General features: G+C 38.2%; 1 protein-coding gene across 7 annotated transcripts in view; it reads right to left on the minus strand.

Annotated features, from left to right (window-relative positions):
- Positions 1-20,398, minus strand: part of Kif6 (kinesin family member 6) — a 319,165-nt gene that overhangs the window by 230,722 nt on the left and 68,045 nt on the right. For all 7 annotated transcript variants that reach the window (XM_087184484.1, XM_087184482.1, XM_087184483.1 and 4 more), the window contains one exon: positions 15,715-15,824. In XM_087184484.1, the coding sequence (XP_087040610.1) occupies positions 15,715-15,812 (98 nt within the window). In that variant the 5' untranslated portion in view covers positions 15,813-15,824. The remainder of the gene's footprint in view (positions 1-15,714; positions 15,825-20,398) is intronic.

Raw genomic sequence — 20,398 nt, forward strand, 5'->3', positions numbered from 1 at the left:
AGTAAGACACTTTCTGAAAACATACCAATATTTTCATAAATATACCCCAAATATACCAATTTACATGTCTACTATCTGAGACTGCGTTTCAGGCAGTGAAGTTACCTTAACAACACTGAAAACTGATTGTTAAATCTTTGCTATTTTGTTAGATTATAATGTTCTGTTTTAATTTGCATTCTTTGAATGGCTAATGAGCTTGACCCTATTTCCATGTGTTTGCTAACTTGTATTTTTTTGTCCCTTGTCCACTTATTTGGTGAACTCATATGTCTGAACCCTCCATAAAATCTTTACTTCTAGTATGTGTTCTGTAAGTTTTATATTTATTTGCTCTTTAAATTTGGTTGTCTTGGAAAGTTTTATTTTGTTTTAACATATAAAAGTTTAAATTGCTATAATCTATCAATCTTTTGTGTTTTTCTGCATTTGGTAGAATTTTTCCCAAACAAGGGATTAGATAAAAATTTACTCATTTTTTTCTACTACTTCAGCTTATGCATGCATAGAATTGTGAGGGATTTAAATGGATTTTCCCCTACATAACTAATTTCGGCTCACACTGTCACACTGTAGGTTGCCTCTATAGGATTTGACTTCCTATTCTCCCCAACTATTAGGCTCTGATTTTGTTCTGGAAATTATGTAAAATACTAGAGTTTTTTAGACTCTTGTAACTAGGGGTGGCCTGTTCACTGTCCTGGCCAATAATAAGTTATTGGAAGTCACTGGATGGAACTTCCGGCAAAGACTGTGGAAGGGAAGCCTCAGTCAGCAAGTGTCTTATTCCTTCTAGAAGTGTGGTTATGATATTGGACATGGGGCCATTTTGCACAAGGGCTAGAGCCACCTGCCAAGAACAGCTGAGTGGACCCACAGAAGGCAACCCTGCTGGCATCCCAGAACTCCTATAGTAGCTGGCCATTTGTCTACACGATTCTTACTGTGGGGGCGTGGGGGCACGGACTACTGGGTTAAGGAAGCAATTCTAAGTTGAGCTGCTGTTGCATGCAGGTGTTAATTCACTAACACCAACTTCTAAGACCACTGACTGAATAATTTCCTTCCACCTACATTAGGCAACTACACATTTTAGGACCTGCTTTTGGTTTATCTGTTCTCTTTTCTTTGTCCATTGGATCTCGGAGTGGTCTAACACTGTTACATTATCATAGTTTTTACCTTATTTGAATATATAATGTCACTACTTTTTCTCCTCTATTTGTTTAGACATTTCTTTGTTCTCCTGATTGTTTATTCTTTCAGATAAACTCTAAAATCCCATCTGTTTTAAAAAGTCTTTCATATTTTGTTCCAAATTGCATCAAACCTATACTTCTATATGGGAATGCCTCTTCAAGTGTTCACATTTCACTGAAAACCAGACTAATAGCTCTCCATTGATTTTCAAGTCTTTTACTTCTCTCAGAAAAAAAAGTGAACATTTCCTGAACATGTTGCCTTCTTTTGCTGTTGTAAAAGATGTTTAAGCATTATTTGTTTTTTAACTGGGTTATTCCTTGGGCTTGCTTCTTGGATTGATTTAGGGAAATACTGAGAGATCATAGGTAGCCTGCCAGCCTGAAGAGCATCAGACCCTTCTCTGGTTCATAATAACTAGCGTCTATTCTGCAGAGTGTCTTCAACCACCCTACAATTCAACGTGAAAACACAAGCGCCAGTTACAGTGATGTGCTGAAGCATACCTATGCCACTTGCAATGAAAGTTTCAGAGCAGGGAGATTAATATGCTATGTGACCTTTACCAGCGAGCCCCAGCGACACTCTAGCTGTGTGATGCCAGCCCTTCACCCACCTCACCTAGACATCATCCTCTCGGCTCCTCCCCACATCTTCCCTCTGGAAAGCTTGGCACTGTCTGCACCTCGGCAGCACCATCAACTCCTGCCTCAGTCAGAACTTTCACCTGGGCATGTGTCAGTAAAATAAGAAAATCATTGAGGGCCACAGGGAGCAGAGACACTAGTGAGAAAAGGATCTGGCATGGGTGGTGACAGAAAATTACTGGCTGCCACGGGCACCTTTCATGGGGCCACTGCAGCTGCAGCTCACCTGTGTGCCCTTTCTCTGTGCACACTGGTGTCCAGCAGTAGAGAGCAGCAGTGTTTTACACAGGTCTCTCCAGGTGTTTTGCTGGCAGGTTGCACGTTTCAACTAAATGTTAAGTTCACTGATGATTAGAATGTGACTTAAATTCCTCACAGTGTCCCAAATGAACTGAGATTCTTGCTGGATGGGAAATGGTTCGGCATATATGGTATTGGTACTCTGAAAAGGTTGTAATGAGGCCAGGTGTGATGGCACATATTTATAATCCCAGCTACTTAGCAAGCAAAGGCAGGAGGATTGCAACTTCAAGGTCAAACTGGGAAACTTAGTGAGATTCTGTTGCAAAATTAAAAAGGCTCAGGATGTAACTCAGTGCAGCCTGGGAACAATCCCAGTACTGAAAAGAAAAAGCTATACTTTTTTCCCCATTAGTTGAACTCTAATAGATGTATTTCTAAGAGCTGTATATTCTTCTAGAAGGCAGAATAAAATAAGCAAACAAGTTCAGAATTATTCAGAACTGCTTTAGAGCTGGATGTGATGGCACATGCCTGTAATATAGGCACTGTGGGAAGCTGAGGCAGGAAGATCTCAAGTTCAAGGCCAGCCTGAGCAACTTAGTGACTTAGAGAGTCCCTGTATCAAAATAAAAAGGCAAAGAGGGGTGGGGATGTAGCCCAATGTGAAGGCCCTGGGTTCCCTCCCCAGAACCAAGGTAGGGGAGATTCTTAGGTTTCCTTATGCTTTTGATTCATATTGTCAAAACTAAGAACAAATTATGAAAATGATGATGTGTAAATTATGTCATAGAGCTATTACAAAAACTGGAAAATAAGCCAAAGAAGAACAAATACAATGTATAATTTAGAAAGTGTATTTCACCTAATAGTAGAAATGCTATATATTTGCTTATATGTAAAGCATAAGAAAAATGGAATTGACTCAGATGACAATGTTTCTCCTGTCCTTAATTAATCTTGTGTGCCTAAAACCCCTAAATATCACAGACATAGTTTACATTCCATGTATAGGAGTGAATATGCTATAACTGTTTCTTACCAGGCCTTCACACAATGCAATAGTTGGTGGATGCCAACACTTCTATTATGGGCCAACTGTATGTGGCTCCCTCCATCCCCTGCAATTCATATACTGAAGCCCTAACCTCCAACATGGTGATATTCAGAGTTGAAGCCTTTCAGGTTTAGGTGAATTAGGTTTAGATTAAGTCATAGGGATGGGAGTTTCATGGTAGAGGTTGCTATCCTTAAAAGAAAGGGAAAGACAACTAAAACTCTCTGTCCCCGATGTGAGGACACAGTAAAGAGGTGGCCATTCACAAACCAGGAAGAGGCCCTCACCAGCACTGAATCTGCCAACACCTTGACCTTGGACATCCCAGGCTCCAGAACTGTGGGAAATGGATGTCTGATGTTTAGGTCATCTGATCTGTGTGGTACTTTGCTCTGGTAGCTGAAGCTGATCAGTACAACCTCTTAAGATATTTCTGACACGGAGAAGGATCTCAACTGACCATTCATAGCAATAAAAGCCAGCTTCTCCCTTGTTCTTACCCTAGAGCAGGCCAGGCTTTAGAGGGAAGAGGATCATTTTCTAGGCCTGAAGGGCTTGCTACTCCCTCTTCCACAGCTGCTGACAATGTTCCAGTTCTCAAGGAACATGGATATACACAGATCTAGGTATACAGACATCCCTCCAAGGTTACATTTTGCCTGATGAGTCCTTTCACTCCTGCCTTTCGGTCTTTGTGAGCTTGCCCAATCCCTTATCGGGTTGCAATTACACAGGTCCAAAAACTAGCCCAGAACAAGCTCTGTGCTTTCAAATTTCCCTCTTTTTTTCCACACTGATGTCAGCCCTTCACTCGCAGACTGTTTTGTGGCCATCTTCTCTAGGGGTCTTTTTCTCATCCTCTGCACCAATGTGGCTTTCATGTGATTTTTTCTCTTCAGGCTTTTGTCATTCTTTGTGCCTTTTAAACAGTGTTTTTCACGGCGTTCCTACCACATGCAGTTTTACCTAGTTTCATCCACCCTGCTATGATTTCCCCAACAACAGACTATGTTAGTAAATCTGGTGCCGAGCACAATGTCCAGAACAGAATAGGGTCTTGATGAATGTGCGATGAATGTATGAATGAATCCCCTGACCAGACTGTAAGCTTCGAGGGCAGAGGCTGTGCAAGAATCTTTTCTGTAACTCCTGCAGTAGCCAGCAGTGCTTTCCACCCAGTGGGGACTGGAAATGCAGTGACTTCAGTTTAACATCTCGCAACTTTTTCCTTTTTGAAGACTAATTATTAAAAACACAACTCAGCCAAGAGTTCAATACTGAATGTAGAGTTCACTGACTCTTACAGTAATAGCCATGAGAAGCACTGAAATCTTAAGTGGAATATGCTTTCCTATTAGGGATACTAAAATTATGCTAAAGTAAGGTGACTATTTTCCCTACAGCTAAGACCAATATGTATACTGTTTTACTTCATGACACATACTTAGATTCTAACTATATTCCCACTACAGCATGTGACAAAAGGTGTTTGCAGAAACAGAAGATCTATCCTCATTTGAAAGTACTAAATACAGGATTTAAGATGCACATGTGTATGCTTATGTCTCTATATAAATAGAACCAATTGCTGTTTTTTTAAAAAAAAATTAAACCTTTTATTTTGAGATAATTGTAGATTCAGACACAGTTATAAGGAGCACAGAGAAATCCCATGTGTCCATTGCCCAGTCTTTTCCTATGAGGACATTCTGGAAAACTCTATTAAAATATCACAGACAGAACACTGGCATGGTGATTTCTCCAGTTATGCCTGTATATGTGTGTACGTGTGTGTGCATACGTGGATTTAGTTCCATGCAAGCGTACCATGTTGGTAGTTCTGTGTATCCATGGCCCCGGTGCAGATGCAGAACTGCCTGTCATGGTGAGGATCCCTCCCTCAGGTACCCATTTCCTCTCCCCTCCCGCCAAGTCCTGTCACCTCATCTGCTCTCCATTTCTACCATTATGCTATTTAAAGAATATTATGTAAATGGAGTCATATAAATGTAACCTTTTGGAATTGGCTTTTTCCTTTCAGCGAAATTTCCTGGAGATTCATGGGTGTTGTTGATCGTTATCAGTAGTTCATTCCTGTTTGTTGCTGCTTTACTAATTGCAGCCTATAGTTTATATTGGGGTCTGCTGTTTGTACTGTAAATTCTATAGGTTTCAACAAATGATGGTGTGATCCTCACAGGTATGTAGTGGGATTTCACTGTTACTTTAATTCGTAATTCGCCGATGATGTTGAGCTTCTTTTCATACACTTTGCCATCTCTATATTGTCTTTAATGAAGTAAATGTTCAGATCTTTTGCCCATTTTTAATTTGGTCATTTGTCTCTTATTGTTGTGTTTTAAGAGTTCTTTGTACATCTGGATACAAATCCTTTATCAGCTTAGTGTTTGGCAATTAATTTCTCTCAGTCTGTGACTTGCCCTTTTTATTCTCTTAACAGTATCTTTCACAGAGTAGAAATTTTTAATTTTAATTATTTCAACGTCTCAACATTTTCTTTCATGAATCATCCTTTTGGCATTGTATCTAAGAACTCACTGCCAAATCCAAGGTCACATAGATTCTCTTCCATGCTACCTTCCAGAAGACTTAGAGCTTTAAATTGTACCATTTGGATATACAAATATAACAACAGGTCTATAACTCCTTTCCAGTTAATTCTGTAAAAGATACAATGTCAGTGCTATAGTGCCTTGGTTATTATAACTCTATGGCATATTTTGAAGTGGGGCAGTGTTCATCTTTTGATTTCCTTATTTTTTTCTGTGTTGTGCTGCCTACTCTGGGTCATTTGCTTTCTCATGTAAACTTTATAATCACATGGTTGCTATTCATAAGGAATTTTATTGGGACTCAATTGATCTGTAGTCCAACTGACATGTTAAGTATATTGAGTCCTCCTATCCATGAACAAGGAAAATCCTTTATTGAAATCTTTGTTGATTTCATCAGAGTTTTGCAGTTTTTCTCATAAAGATCTTGGGCATGCTTTGTCACATTTATACCAAGTGTTTTATTTTCAGTGCTAATATAAATGGTAGTGTTCTTCATTTCAAATTCCAATTGTTTATTGCTGCCATGTAGGAAACCAATTTATTTATTTTTTTGTGGTAACGGGGATGGAATCCAAGGCCTCACATGTGCTAGACAAGGACTCTACTACTGAGCTATCTTAGCCCTTTTTGTACTTTTATTCTGAGACAGGGTCCTACTAAGTTACCCAGGCTGCTGCCTCAGGGTAAGGTAAAACCTGTATCAGGCTTCCTGCCTCAGCCACCTGACTAGCTAGGGTTACAAGGGTGTGCCTATGAGCCCAGCAACAATTTACTTTTGCACATTAACCTTGTATTCTGCAACCCTGCTATAATCACTTACTTCAGGATTTGTTGATTAATTGGGATGTTTTACATAGGTAGTCACATCATCTTGTGAACAAAGACAGCAGTATGTCTTCCTTCCCAACATGCTCAATTTCCTTTTCTTGTCTTCATTAGGCAGGACTTTCAGTAAAATACTGAATACCAGTGGAGAGAGGGACATCCTTGCTTTGTACTTGATCTTCAGGGGAAAGCCTCTAGTGTCTTGCCATTAAGCATCATGTTAGACACACAAAGATTTTGTAGATATTCTTTATCCAATTGAGAAAAATCTCCCTGTTTCTATTTGCTAATGGTATTTATCAGAAATGGACACTGGATTTTCTCTAGTTTTTTTTTTTTCTTTGTATCTATTGATATGATCCTATGATTTTTTTCCTCATTAGCCTATTGATGCAGTGGATTACATTAATTTATTTTTGAATGCTGAACTAGTCTTTGCATACACACAATAAAATCTCATCTGGTTAGAATATGTTAAAAGATTCTGGTTAGAATCTTTTTATACCTTGTTGGCTTCGACTTGCTAATATTTTGTTGAGGATTTTTGCATCTGTATACATAAGATATTTTGGGTTTTTAAAAAATGTATTTATGTGTTTGTTGGTCTTTGGGTATTACTGGCCTTGATGAGTTAGAAATTGTTACCTCTGTCTTTTTTTTTTCCAGAATAGACTGTATATTCTTTGGAATATTATGGGTAGATATTCATATCATTTGAAAATAGTAACAAATTTTTTCTTGTTTCTACTTCATTGCAGTGGCTAGTATTTCTGGACTATACTGGATAAGAATAGTAAAAGTGGACATTATTGGATTTTTTTCTGCTCTTAGGGAGACATCATTCAGTCTTTCACCATTACATATGATGGAAGTCGTAGGATTTTGTAGGTGCCTTTAACAAGTTGATGCGATGTTCCTCTGTTCTCAAGTTGTTGGGATTTCTATCATGAATGATATCAAATACTTTTTCTGAAGTCCATATAATTTTGTCTTTAGCCCATGGTTATGGCAGATTACTTTGACTGATTTTTCAAGTGTTGAGCTACCTTTGCAATCTGAAATAAATCCGACTTGGTTGTGATGTATAATTCATTTTATATGTTGTTGAATTCAACTGCTAATACTTTGTTGAGAACTTCTGAGCCTATTAATATGCAGTATTCTTGTTACTGTTTTTTTTTTAAATTTTGATAATATCTTTGTCTAGTATCTTAGTTACTTTTCTTGTTGCTGGGACAAAATACCTGACATCCACAAGTTACAGGAGTAAATTTCAGCTCACATTTTATTGAGGTTTCAATCTACATTTGGCTGGCTTCAAGGCAGAGTGGTATCGCATAGGAGAAAGTTCATGCTGTGGCAGGCAGAAGGCAACAGCAGCAAGCAGAAGCAGGGAGCCTGTCTTTCGGTTTTACCCATCCAGCCTACACGCCTACTGACTGGTGCCACCCACATCCAGGGCGGGGCTTCCAGTATTCACTCCTTTAATCCCAACATCATACCCTTAATACACATTCACATATGCTAAATCCACCCACTCCAAAAAGCCCCACCTATGACTGCATGAGGCTCTAGGGAGGCATGCAGATACACGCCCTAACATCTAGTTTTGTTATTAGACTAATCATATCCTCACAGAATAATTTGGGAAGTGTTCTCTTTTCTAATTCTTGGAAAAGATCATGTAAAATAATTCCTTAAGTGTTAGAATTCTCTTACACCATTTTGACCTGGAGATTTCTTTTTGGGAGGCTTTTAAATTATGAATTCACTTTCTATAACAGCTATAAGGCTGTTCAATTATGTATTTCAGTTTTGGTTGAGTTTTGAACTAAATACTTTTAATTGCTAATTTAGATGTCAGCAAGTGTCTCTTATATTCACTCAAATGACTATAGCAAAATTTGCAAAAAAGCAATTGACTTTAATCTGGAGGCGTGGTATCTTATATACAAAAATCACCATAAGTTTTATAGGCAAAAACTTGTGCAACAGCAGAGAGGTACAATGCTATAGAATATAAAAAAATATAAGAAAAGGCAGAGTGTATATAAGAAGAGGACCAGCAAGTGATACCTGAAGAAGCTATGTTGATCAGTGGTAAGAAAGCTCAGTAGTGGTTTGTTATACAACATCAAAATGACCTTGAGTTTGATTTTATATGATTAAGCCTATTAGTAAAATGCAGAAGGAATCAGATGTGTTTATTGCCACTGTCTCTCAAATAGATGATTACAAGGGAAGGCGACCAAGATCAAATGACATTTGTCTTCTATTTTTGGAAGGCGTTCAGGGTGTTTGGGAGACTCCAGCTCACAGCAACGAAGCCAGTCTACCAGACAGACAGGATTTCAGAGTTAGAGTTTGGCCTCGCTCAAGAGTGTGTGAGACCAGATCAATAATCCATACTCAATCTAGATACAGCCAAAGTCACACTCCATCATAAAGAATGACTTTATAACCTCAGTAAAAAACCATTCTCACCACCACCCAGAAAACTAGCAAAGTGACTACCGATCAAACCCCATTCTCCTCACACCACAGGACAACACAATTCTTGAGTCATTTTGAAATTGTGTAGTATAAAATATATGTGAAATAAATAGCCTATTAATCTGGATATGGGAATCTTCTTTATTTTTCTAAATTTTTTCAGTGCATGTTAATATTAAATGATGATGGGGTTTGTACATTTAACTGACCTTAATCAATTTCAATCCTATTTTTCTTTTTTCTTTTCATTAAGTTTATTGGTGCATTTCAGGTATACAATACAGTTACATTCATCATTGGGATCTTGTATCTTCACATGATGTATCTTGGTTCTTATTTTTTTCCCATTCCCCTGCTCTCCCTTCATCCCCTCTATCCTGCCCTATTTACAAAGACTTTGTTTCCATTTTTTTCCTTTTCTCATATTTTTTCTTTTCCCTTCTTTCTCCCCGCCCCACTTCCCCTACTCCTTTAGACCTTTTCTTCCTATTTCACAATATCAATTATACATTTTGATCCTTACTTACACTTTTAGTTTTTCACACCAGAGAAACTATTTGGTATTTACATGTGTTTCCTATTTATTTCACTTAAGAGTATCGCCTCAATGTGCATCCACTGAACTATAAATGTCTCTAGTTTCTCATTCTTTATGGCTGAGTAGTACTCCATTTTATAAAAAATCCACATCTTCTTTATCTAGTCTCCAGTTGATGGGCAATTGGGCTGCTTCCAAGTTTTAGCTATTACAAACTGTGCCCCTATAAACATGGGTGCACATATATCACTGTGGTATGATCTCTTAATTCTTTTGGGAAAATACCCAGCAGAGGAATAGCTGGATCAAATGGGACTTCTAATCCTAGTTTTTTAAGTATCTCCATACTGATTTCCATAGTGGTTGCACCAGTCTTCACTCTCACCAACAATGGAGAAGGGTTCCTTTCTCCCCACAGCCCCACCAGCATTTGTTATTGGTTGATTTCTTGATAGCAGCCATTCTTTCTGGGGTGAGGTGGAATCTCAGTGTTGTTTTCATCTGCATCTCTCAAATGACCAGTGATGTTGAACATTTTTTCATATTTATTTGTTGCTTTTACTTCTTTGTCTGAGAAATGTCTGTTCATTTCAGATGCCCATATTTGAATTGGGTCTGTATATTTGGGGAGTCTGATTTTTTAAAAAATTCTTTATATATTCTAGGTAGTAGTCCTTTTGTCTAAGGAACAGCTGCTAAAATTTTTTCCCACATTGTAGGTTGTCTCTTAGCTCTGTTGGTGGTTTCTCTTGCAGTGCAGAAGCTTTTTAATAAGATGAGATCTCAGTTTTTGATTCTTTGTGCTAGTTCCCATGCTACTGAGGATTTGTTCATAAAGTCTTTTCCTACGCCAATGTCTTCAAGAGTTCTACTTATCTTCCAGCAAGTTTAGTGTTTCTGTTTTAATATTTAACAATTCTATTTTTCTTCTCTCTCTTTTTCCCCTTCTCACTTGTCACATTCCTGGTTTCAAAAAGTTTGCCTCCTGGTTTCTCATCCTCTTCCCTTGATCTTAATTCTTTTTTTTTTTTAGTACTGGGGATCGAACTCGGGTCCTTGCACTTGCAAGGCAGGCAGCGAAACCACTGAGCTAAATCCCCGGCCCAATTCTTAATTAATACATTTTTTTAGGTTTCTCCTGTAAGAGAAAACATGCATCATTTAACTTTCTGAGCCTGGCTAATTTCACTTAAAGCAATGGTTTCTAATTCCATCCATTTTCCCTGCAAATGACAGGATTTTATTCTTCTTTATGTCTGAATAATATTCCACTGTGTACATATACCACATTTTCTTTATCCATTCATCTGTTGATGGGCATCTAGGATGTTTCCACATCTTAGCTATTGTGAACTCTGATGCTATAAACATGGTTGTTCATGGCTCTCTATAGTATGTAGTCCTTAATTCTTTGGGGAGTATGCCCAAGAATGGCATATCTGAGTCAAACAGTATTTCTTTGTATAGTTTTCTGAAGAGCCTCCACACTGATTTCCATAGGGGCTGCACCAGTTTACATTCCTACCAACAATGCAGAGTGCTCCCCTTTCCTGCCCCCTCACCAGCATTCATGTTTTTATATTCTTGATAATAGCTATTCCGAGATGAGATGGCATTTCAATATAGTTTTAATTTGCACTTCTCTGGTGATGGATAGGATTTCAGAACATTTTTTTACATACTTTTTGGCCATTTGAACTTCTTTCATGATGTATTTATTCAGTTCATTCATCTACTTTTTTATTGGGTTCACTGTTTTACCGGTGTTGTTTAAAGTTCTGTCTATATTCTAAATATTAATCCTCTTTCAGAAGAGGAGCTAGCAAAGGTTTCCTCCCATTCAGTGGTTGTCTCTTCACTCTGCTAAGTACTTCCTTTGCCATGCAGAAACTTTTTAATTTGATGTCTCCCTATTTGTTGATTTTTGATGAGCAGGAATCATCATGTGTTTCTGGAGTCCTGGTCAGGGTGTCTGTGCCTCTGCCTATGGCATCAAGTGTTTCCTCTATGTTGTTTCAGTGTCTCTGCATTTATATCTAGGTTTTTGATCCATTTTCACTTGATTTTAGTACAGCATGAGAGATAGGTATCTAGCTCCAATCTTCTGCAGTTTTCTCAGTACCATTTGTTAAAGAGACTGTCTTTTTTCTAGAATGTTTTTTCCTCTTTGTGAAAAATCAGATGGTTGTAGATGCTTGGATTTGTTTCTGTGTCTTCCACTCTATGATACTGGTCTGCATTTCTGTTTTTATCGCTTTGTAAGCATAGCTTGAGGTCTGGGGTAGTGACATCTCCCAGCTTGCTCTTTTTATTCAGAGTTGCTTTGAGTATTCTGTGTCTTTTCTAATTCCAGATGAAATTCAGCATTGATTTTTCTAGTTCTGTGAAAGAATGTTATTGGTATTTTAATAGGAACTGCATTGAATCTATAGGTTGCTTTTGGTAATATAACCATTTTAACAATATTAATTTTACCAATCCAAGAACAGGGGATGTCTTCCCATTTTCTAATGTCTTCTTCAATTTCCTTTGAGTTCTGTAATTTTCATTATAGAGGTCTTTCTCTTCTTGGCTAGGTTGATTTCTTGGCATTTAATTTTTTTGAAGCTATTATGCATGGAATTATTGTCCTGATTTCTTTCTCAGTGAATTTTTATTGGTGTAGAGGAATGTTACCGATTTTTGTGTACTGAAATTAAAACTGAAGACACAACCCAATGAATCAGTTGGTTCTTTGAAAAGATAAACAAGATCGATATACACTTAGCCAACCTCACAAAGAGAAAAAGGCCCAAATTAATAAAATTAGAGACTAAAAAGGTGAAATACAACAGACACCACTGAAATTCAGAGAATAATCAGATTATTTTCAAAATTTATATTCCAACAAACTGGAGAATCTAGACAAAATGGATAATTTCCTGGACATATATGACCTACCAAAATTGATCCAAAAAGATAGAAAAAAAATCTAAACATATCAATAACATAAACATAAGCAATGAAATTAAAGCAGTAATTAAAACTCTACCAACTAGAAAGAGCCTACGTAGGTGGGTTTACACCTGAATTTTTCAGAGAACTAACACCAAACTTTTCCATATAATGGATAAATGAGTCTTCTTTCTTAATGACATTTTTATTTTAATGGAATTTGTTGTCATGTAATTATAGTCCAAAATGTTAGAATAAAAAGAACATCTTCCCACCAAGTGTGTGTATTATGTGTAGTTCACTGAAAATCTCTGTTTTGTACCCAAGATCACTTTTAACCTGAGTCAGAAGATTGTCCAACAAAAGGACGGAGCTACCAAAGAAGTACCATAGTTTGAGAAAGAAAGCTACCAACATCTCTACAGCCAGTCTCACCAACCTTGGGAGTGACTGCTAGATCCTGAGGATGGTGAGAAATGCAGAGGACAGAGTGAATTAAATCACCGTGTTTCTTTTCTAGAGAGACAACACTAGAAAGGTCTAAATCAATTCTTATTCTTTTATGAAATGGAGAAAAATCACCAAATAAGTCCTATCCTATGAAAATCATCAACTGTTGAACTACAGACATGGAGGTTTGAAGGTTGCTTAGTATTATTTAATCCAATGCCCATGTTTTAAGACAAAGAGAACACAGAAAAGCGAAAAAAAATTCTAAAATTGCAGGTGAGAATGGAACCCAAATTTCCTGACTTCTAATCAAGTATTCTTCATATTACATCCCCTCTCAGAGTCCAGTGGGCTTTTCTCATCCCTCGTTCTTCCTGTTAGGCTGCAGCAAATCATATTAATTAGATTCAGAGGAATAGAGCTCATGCTCTGTCCTTCTTCCTCTTCTCTCTCACCTTCTCAATTTCAGAGTTTCAGTGTAAAAGATAACATGGTGATAAATTATTAAAGACTCTGGCATAGGCAGTAGGGAGCATCCCAAACCAAGTGAGGCACGTTTCTTACCTCAGGGGACTTTACCATAAATATAAACATTTAGTACAGCATCCTCAGACATGAAAGGTTGATGTGTAAAGTTCATCATCACCTAATTACATTTTTGGATGGAAATCTCTTTTTTTAATTGACTCTTTCATTTTTTTAGCCCCAGCATAAAAATTGTGAAGCCTATTTTGCTACTCTGCCATGAAAGTGCGCATAACTGGTTTGTAACCTTTATTCTACTGTGAACCAGCTGTTTCTCAAACTTTGTACAAGTCACTCCCCTCTAGGCCTTATCTCCTCAACGAGCAAAATGAGAACACCAACCTGTTGTGACTCACCCTCCTTTTCAAATTCAATCAAACCCAGAGTGCTTGCTATAATCTCCTTCTCTCCCCTCCTTTTCTCTCCCTTTTTCCTTTCCCCTTCTCCAATCTGGGATTACTGTTATCAGCCTTCAAGCTGTTAGGTGTAGGTGTGATTTGTTGAAAGCAATTTTAAACAAGGTTTAGTCTGAAGGTGTATGAGTCACACTAGAGGCTAGAAAGCCAATTAAGAAGTCAATTAGAATAAAGATCAATCACAAACTAAAAGGCTTGTCCCTCAAAAGCTGGCTTCCATTGGCCTTTCTTGATTTACTTCTAATGATGCTGTGCGGTAGTCTATTTGGGCTGCTACAATAAAATATTATAAACTGGGTATATAAGCGACAGAAATTCCTTTCTCACAGCCATAGAGGCTGGAAGTCTGAGATCAGGATGCTTGGCACAGCCAAGTTCTGGTAAGAGCTCTCTCCTCAACCGGAGAAATGGGAGAATGCCTGTTTCTCACTGTGTCCTCAACACGAGGGAGGGAAGCTACAAATGGACTCCCAGGGGCCTTCGTTATGAGGACCCTAATTTAATTAGGAGGGCTCCTCCCTCAGGCCCTAATCACATCTCACCCTGAAAGGCCCCTTTCTAATACCATTGGTGATCAGGTTTTAACACGTGAATGGGTGGGGCGCAAACATGCAGACCCAGCGCTCAGTTCCTCACACACAGCCTCCCACCCACCTTCATGTCTAATGCTATTGTTCTCAGGCTTCCTGTGAAAGAAATTTTACCTTTTTTTGTAAACTTCATTCTAATAGTTTTTTGTGGGGGGAGGGGTTTTGGTACCAAGGATCCAACTTGGGACCTTGTGCTTTCGAGGCAGGCAGCAGAACCACTGAGCTAAATCCCCAGCTCTAATAGTTTTTTAAAGGCCATTTTCTTCCATGGAGTCAGTAATCTTTCCTTTCCCTTACTTCTTATACAAATGCTTAGAATACAAATAATAATACCCTTTCCTAACTCCTTCTTATTAATATTATAAGCATAAAAGAGATGATATGCAAAAATTTTTAAACCTACATTAATGGAAAAATACAATGTATAAGGAATATAAATTATTTCCTTTATTTTTCTTCGTATTTTTCAAATTAAAATGATTGGTTGTTGATCTCTTTATAGAAAATAATATGTATTTCTAACTTATTTTAGAATATTTAATAAGAGGAATATTAAAATACATTTTTTGGCTATATGAAGCTTCTGTATATGATTTCTGGACAAAAAAATGTGAATTGTTACCAATTGACATGTCTAATTTGGGTAGATTTCAAACAAGTACTGAGCAGTGCTATATAAATTCTGGCAGGGTAACTTACTCCATTAATGGGTAAGTTCTGAAGACAATATTTCAATTATCAAATCATCACTGCCAATCTGATCAAATGACTGTCATTGTTAGTATGACTGATAGAGAAGCAACTGGGGAGAACTTAAAATTTTATTTTCCCTCTTGGATTTTCTTGTTGCTGTTTGAACTCTAATCCAAATACTTCTTCGAGAAGAAGCCACTGATGAGAGGAATAAAAGGTTCCATGTGACAGGAGTGGAGGACCAGACCCCACCAGTTCCCTAAGCACCCAGTCTCAGACACAACTGTCTGCATGCTCTGATGCCAATTCCCAGAGGGATTTTCCCATGAAATGAGTTTCGAGCAACTTTAGTTCCCACCACTACTGTCTATTTGTCATAACTGAAAAATATCCATTATATTATGAAAAGATTCTGTTATCCCATATTTACTAATTATGATTGAGACCAGAAACATACAAAGTTTCAAAGAAACAATGGAAGGGAACATCTGTAAATAATTTCCCTTATTCTTTGTTGTTCGGCTACTCACGGCAAATCTTCCAATCTGGAGGCTTCGTGTCTTGGATCCAATAGATCGTAACCACATTCGTTGTAGATTTCCAAATAGGAAATGTGTGTTGTATACATTTTGCTGCTGTCCTGATTGGAAAAGGGAAAGCCATTATTTAATGACTATAAATAACAATTCAGCTTAGAGAAGGATGAATACATTTATCATGATGGTTTCCTCACATTTTCTTTCCTTTTCTCTCTCACTTTATATGGTTTACATTTTTGGACTGTGACACTTTCAAGTTGGCAGTTACCATATGCAGGAAGCTTTTTTTTAATGGCCAACACCCATGATTACAAGTAACTTCAGTCTGTTATTTTTTATTGGTTCCACATTATACATAAAAAGTCAATATACACTTAAAATGAGCCAACTTGGTTGCAGAACTGTATAACACACCATTTTTCACTTCCCAGACACCCCCCAAAATGTTACTAAGAAAAAACAAGCTTACATTTTGTGAATAGTCTATTCATAAGAGAACACAGATCATTATTACTTTGGTTCAAAAATTTCAGTAGCAAGTAGTTTCTATCATCATATTTTTTTTTTACTCTAGTATTCAAAAATTTCTGATGACATAGACAGATAATAGGAAGTAAAGTCCGGGGGATCCAGGACAGCTTAGTGCAGTCATGTAGGAGTGGACCGACACTAACAGTTCTCTGTCTGTATGTTGTTTACTGGGTTAAATTTCCCAGCCCAAGAGTGCAAATCAGAAACTTTCAGCTGCTGGTTAGAGAAAGGTGTTTTATGTGGCCGTGGCTGAAATGCAATGACGTGGCCATCAATGTCATGAAGCTGAAAGTCAAGGTAACCCGACTTCACCTCTGTTCTGCCCACAGACAGCAAGGACCTGTTCCCTCTGAGCTGGAACGCTGCGGGAATGTTTCTCAGTTCTGGAGAAAATTCCTAGTTCTTCTTTCAATGCAAAATATCAAATAATTCTTTTTGATCCTTCCCAAGCACAAATGCCTCCATTTCTGCAATATTATCATGGTTCCCCAAAGAAGAGATTATGTTTGGGTCTTGTGGCAAGAAGGCTGCCGGGGGTCAAAGTGGATAGTGGCACAGAATCTGCAGCGGGAGACCTTCTGACTGAGTCTCACCATCACAAGCGATGCATTTAACAGGCTTTGTTCAAAGGGAAAGAGGACCAGGTCCTAGAGGCCAGGAGAGAACAGTGGCCTGCGAACCAAAAGCTGAAATCCTCATCCAACCAGCTGTGAGCCCAACAACCAGACCCCACTGAAGCAAGGAACTGGGGCAATTAAGCCCTGTGTGTTCTTTAGTTTAAAAATCAATAATTTTTTTGTCCTAAAATGGCCCCAACTCTCCAAATAAAGACGTTACCTCTTCATAACAATAAAATGCTATGTGAAAAATCAAGGTAACTCCCAGCCAACACATGATTGTAGTAAAAACACTCAAGCTAGAGCAGAAATGCCATATCCTGATGTTCTGTGCAGGTGATGATGTGGGCTGAATCCCCTCTAAGCACGTTTCTCTCAACCAGATGCTGAACATTTTGCTGCCATGAACAACTCAAATGCTTATCCTCGACTAACGGCCTAATGATCACATTAGTGTCCCGGTTTAGTGAAGGGACCGTTTCAACATCATTCTCTGGGTTGTGGCTTGGCTCAGCACAGGTATCAGAGACTCTGTGGTGGTTAGTCTAATCCAGTGGTTCCCAAAATAGTCCATGAAATATTCCTCGAAAAAAGTATCCCATGGTAAAAAAAAAAAAACCGAAAAAACAAAACAACACTATCTATCCATCCATCCATCCATCCATCTCTTCTGCTCCTCTTTGGAAGACTCTCAGAGCATGATAAAGGCCCTAAGGGATCCTTTATCTGAACACATGAAATATCCCCAAGATTATAGTCTGAAACTTTAGTATAGAGTTCTGAGTTCTTCTTAGTATCAGACAGATCTGCATTTGAATGCTGCCATCTTCCATTTATAACTGAGTGAGCCTGCAGACCTTATCCTTAATTATTTTATTGCGATAATAAATCAGGTAATAATTACTCTGATTCTGAAGCCTTGTGATGGAGAAATAAGGCTCTATATTTACAATTCTACCAAAGATATGTATGCTCCATAACAGGTATCAACGAATCATTGCTGCTATTATTATTGCTACTGAAATCCTTTTAAATTATTATGTGTAGAGGCCTCCAAATGGAGAGTTAAGTATGTGAGTATAAAAGAAAAGGAAATGAAAAGCAAAAAGAACAGCCAACATGTGTGCTCAGTCTTCAGTGGAGAAATTCTGTTCTTTCAGAAATTAGAGTAAATCATAAAAAGTCAGGAAAATAGCAGGCCCGCTGCCTGAGATGAGAAGGATAGTGCCTTTGACTCCTCCGGCTTCTGCATTTTCTAGACTTTTATTGGAGTACACACTTAAAATTCACTGGGCTATGTGGCAAGCTACCTTTTCTCATAACTCCTTTTCAGGGTCTGGCTTGCCAGACCGTAATGTAACACACATGTTTCCTGCAGACAGCCCTTCTCTTCTGCCCCCAAACAAGTTTGAGCCTCACAATACTCAAAAATAATGAGCAGTGATTTTGAAAATAAATGGAATCAATTTTCTCCTCTTAAAATCAGTGAAAATGTGCTCATATCACACTCACAGGCATTTCAGGACTCAGTACCCACTAGGCTCTTGGTTTATCTTGAAATAAGGACTTCCTAGAGTCAAACAGTTCCTTTAAGAATTCCAGAGGGTGCCAGTCTGCATTTCTCGGCAATATCATGTGGACAAACTTCATGACAGACTTTAAGTTGCCTGTTTCACACCAGTCCAGTGTGGTTATAATGAATGTCTTGTGTCCCATCATGGAAATCTGTCCATTTAAAAAGAGCTGTCCTGGCTATAAATTGGTCCAATGGGCCTTCTCTAAGTCCAGGGAGTTATTTAGGATCATTTAGAATAAAATAGGGTTTAGAGTAATGTCCATGCCAAACAGATCTAAAACAATGAACCTAACAGATGGTGAATACTTGGGAAGCATTTAGGGTTTTAGAGCTGCACTTCGGTAACCAAAGGGAAATTTTAAAAGAGACAGAAAATATTTTCCATTAGGAGATTTGTTTATTCTGTTAACTTAATCAGGGAAATTGGCTTCGTTTGTTCTGAGAGTTTCAAAGCGTCCTCTGAAATTGGGCCGGGATCATTTGGCTACATGCAGATATTAGAATATTAATGGCTGTGGTAATAACTATCAAGTGCTGAGCACACACTGTGAGCCAGGAACTGGACAATACCTTTAAATACAGTTTGTCCAGCCCATCAGAGCAGCTCCACAGGACTGAGGCATAAGGTAGCTGCCCCGAGGCCACATGCTGCCAGGCGTACATCCTTCCTGGGACCAGGCCAGCCCGCACCATCCCAGTGATCTTTCCAAGTCAACAGGCCTCTGTGTTTGGCCGCAGAAACGAAACTATTAGAAATTAAAACAAGTAGGCAATCTTAGAATAAATGTGTAATTAAAAAGAAGGGCTCTGGATCCTGAATATACACTATCCTCAACCTTTTCTCTTTAACATTTTCTGGCATGCAGAGTTTGTGTGCTTGAGTTAGTGAGAGATGAGCTGAACTAATGGATAATTGCTACTTTATGGATGACAATTAGAATTATGCAGATCTCAGTGATCTCTTCTCATCTCTGCAACTCAAAATGCAAATTGCATACAGTAGAGAAATTCTGGAGTAACTGTTACATTGACCTAGTTAACACATTTGCTATACAGAATTAATACAACCAAGAAATTGCTGGATCTAGAAGGGATGGTAAAGATCTTAGAGGACAACTCAATCTCTACTTTCAGAAAGGGAAAAACTGAACCCACAGAAATTAAATGACTCATTATAGAGAATTTGTTTACACATAGCCAATAAAATAAAGCCAGTTGGAGTTGTAGAAGTAGTGCATGTAGTGGCAAAAAGCACAGAGTTTGGCTGGACAGACCAGGGATGGAGCTCCAGATTAGCTATTTATAAGATGTAGAAGCAGAGAAAAATATTTAAATGGAGGCTCAGTTCTCCTAACTATAAAATAGACACCTAGGTTGTCAGTTGCATTCGGTGTTGTACCAAATAACAATAAAGTAACGGGTGCTTGGAGGCACCAAATAAATAACACACATATAGACACAGGAACGTCTCTGTATAGAATGCGCTTTACAATAAGATTTGTACTCTGGTAAACTGGCTTCTATTAAAAGGGTGGAGGGTTGGGGATTTAGCTCAGTGGTTTTGCCACCTGCTGCGCAAGCACAAGGACCCAAGTTCAACCCCCGGTACCAAAAAAAACCAACCAAACAAACAAAAGTGTGGAAAAGTAACAATCATACTATTCTATTTGGTGCTTTAGTAGCTAAAAGACAGGTCTGTTTTGGCAAAAGGGTATTCCTTGATTTCTTCGTGTGGAATACAAGGTATTAGTTGGTGAAAAGTGTTGTCTACTCTTTTAAGCCCTGTGAGTGTACCAGAAGGAACTCCCCTTGAGCTTTTGCTGAAGCAGCACACCTTTAATGAAATGCATCTTCTTAATTTCCACTTCTCCAAAAAACCTTAACCTTTCCTTAAATGTAAAGGCCAGAGTTAACACACAATACTACTTTCTCGATTAGACACCATATAATA

The sequence above is a fragment of the Heterocephalus glaber genome, unplaced genomic scaffold (assembly GCF_053883595.1).
Source record: "Heterocephalus glaber isolate CG9 unplaced genomic scaffold, H.glaber_assembly_v1.0 deba00001497, whole genome shotgun sequence".
Classification (NCBI taxonomy): Eukaryota; Metazoa; Chordata; class Mammalia; order Rodentia; family Bathyergidae; genus Heterocephalus; species Heterocephalus glaber.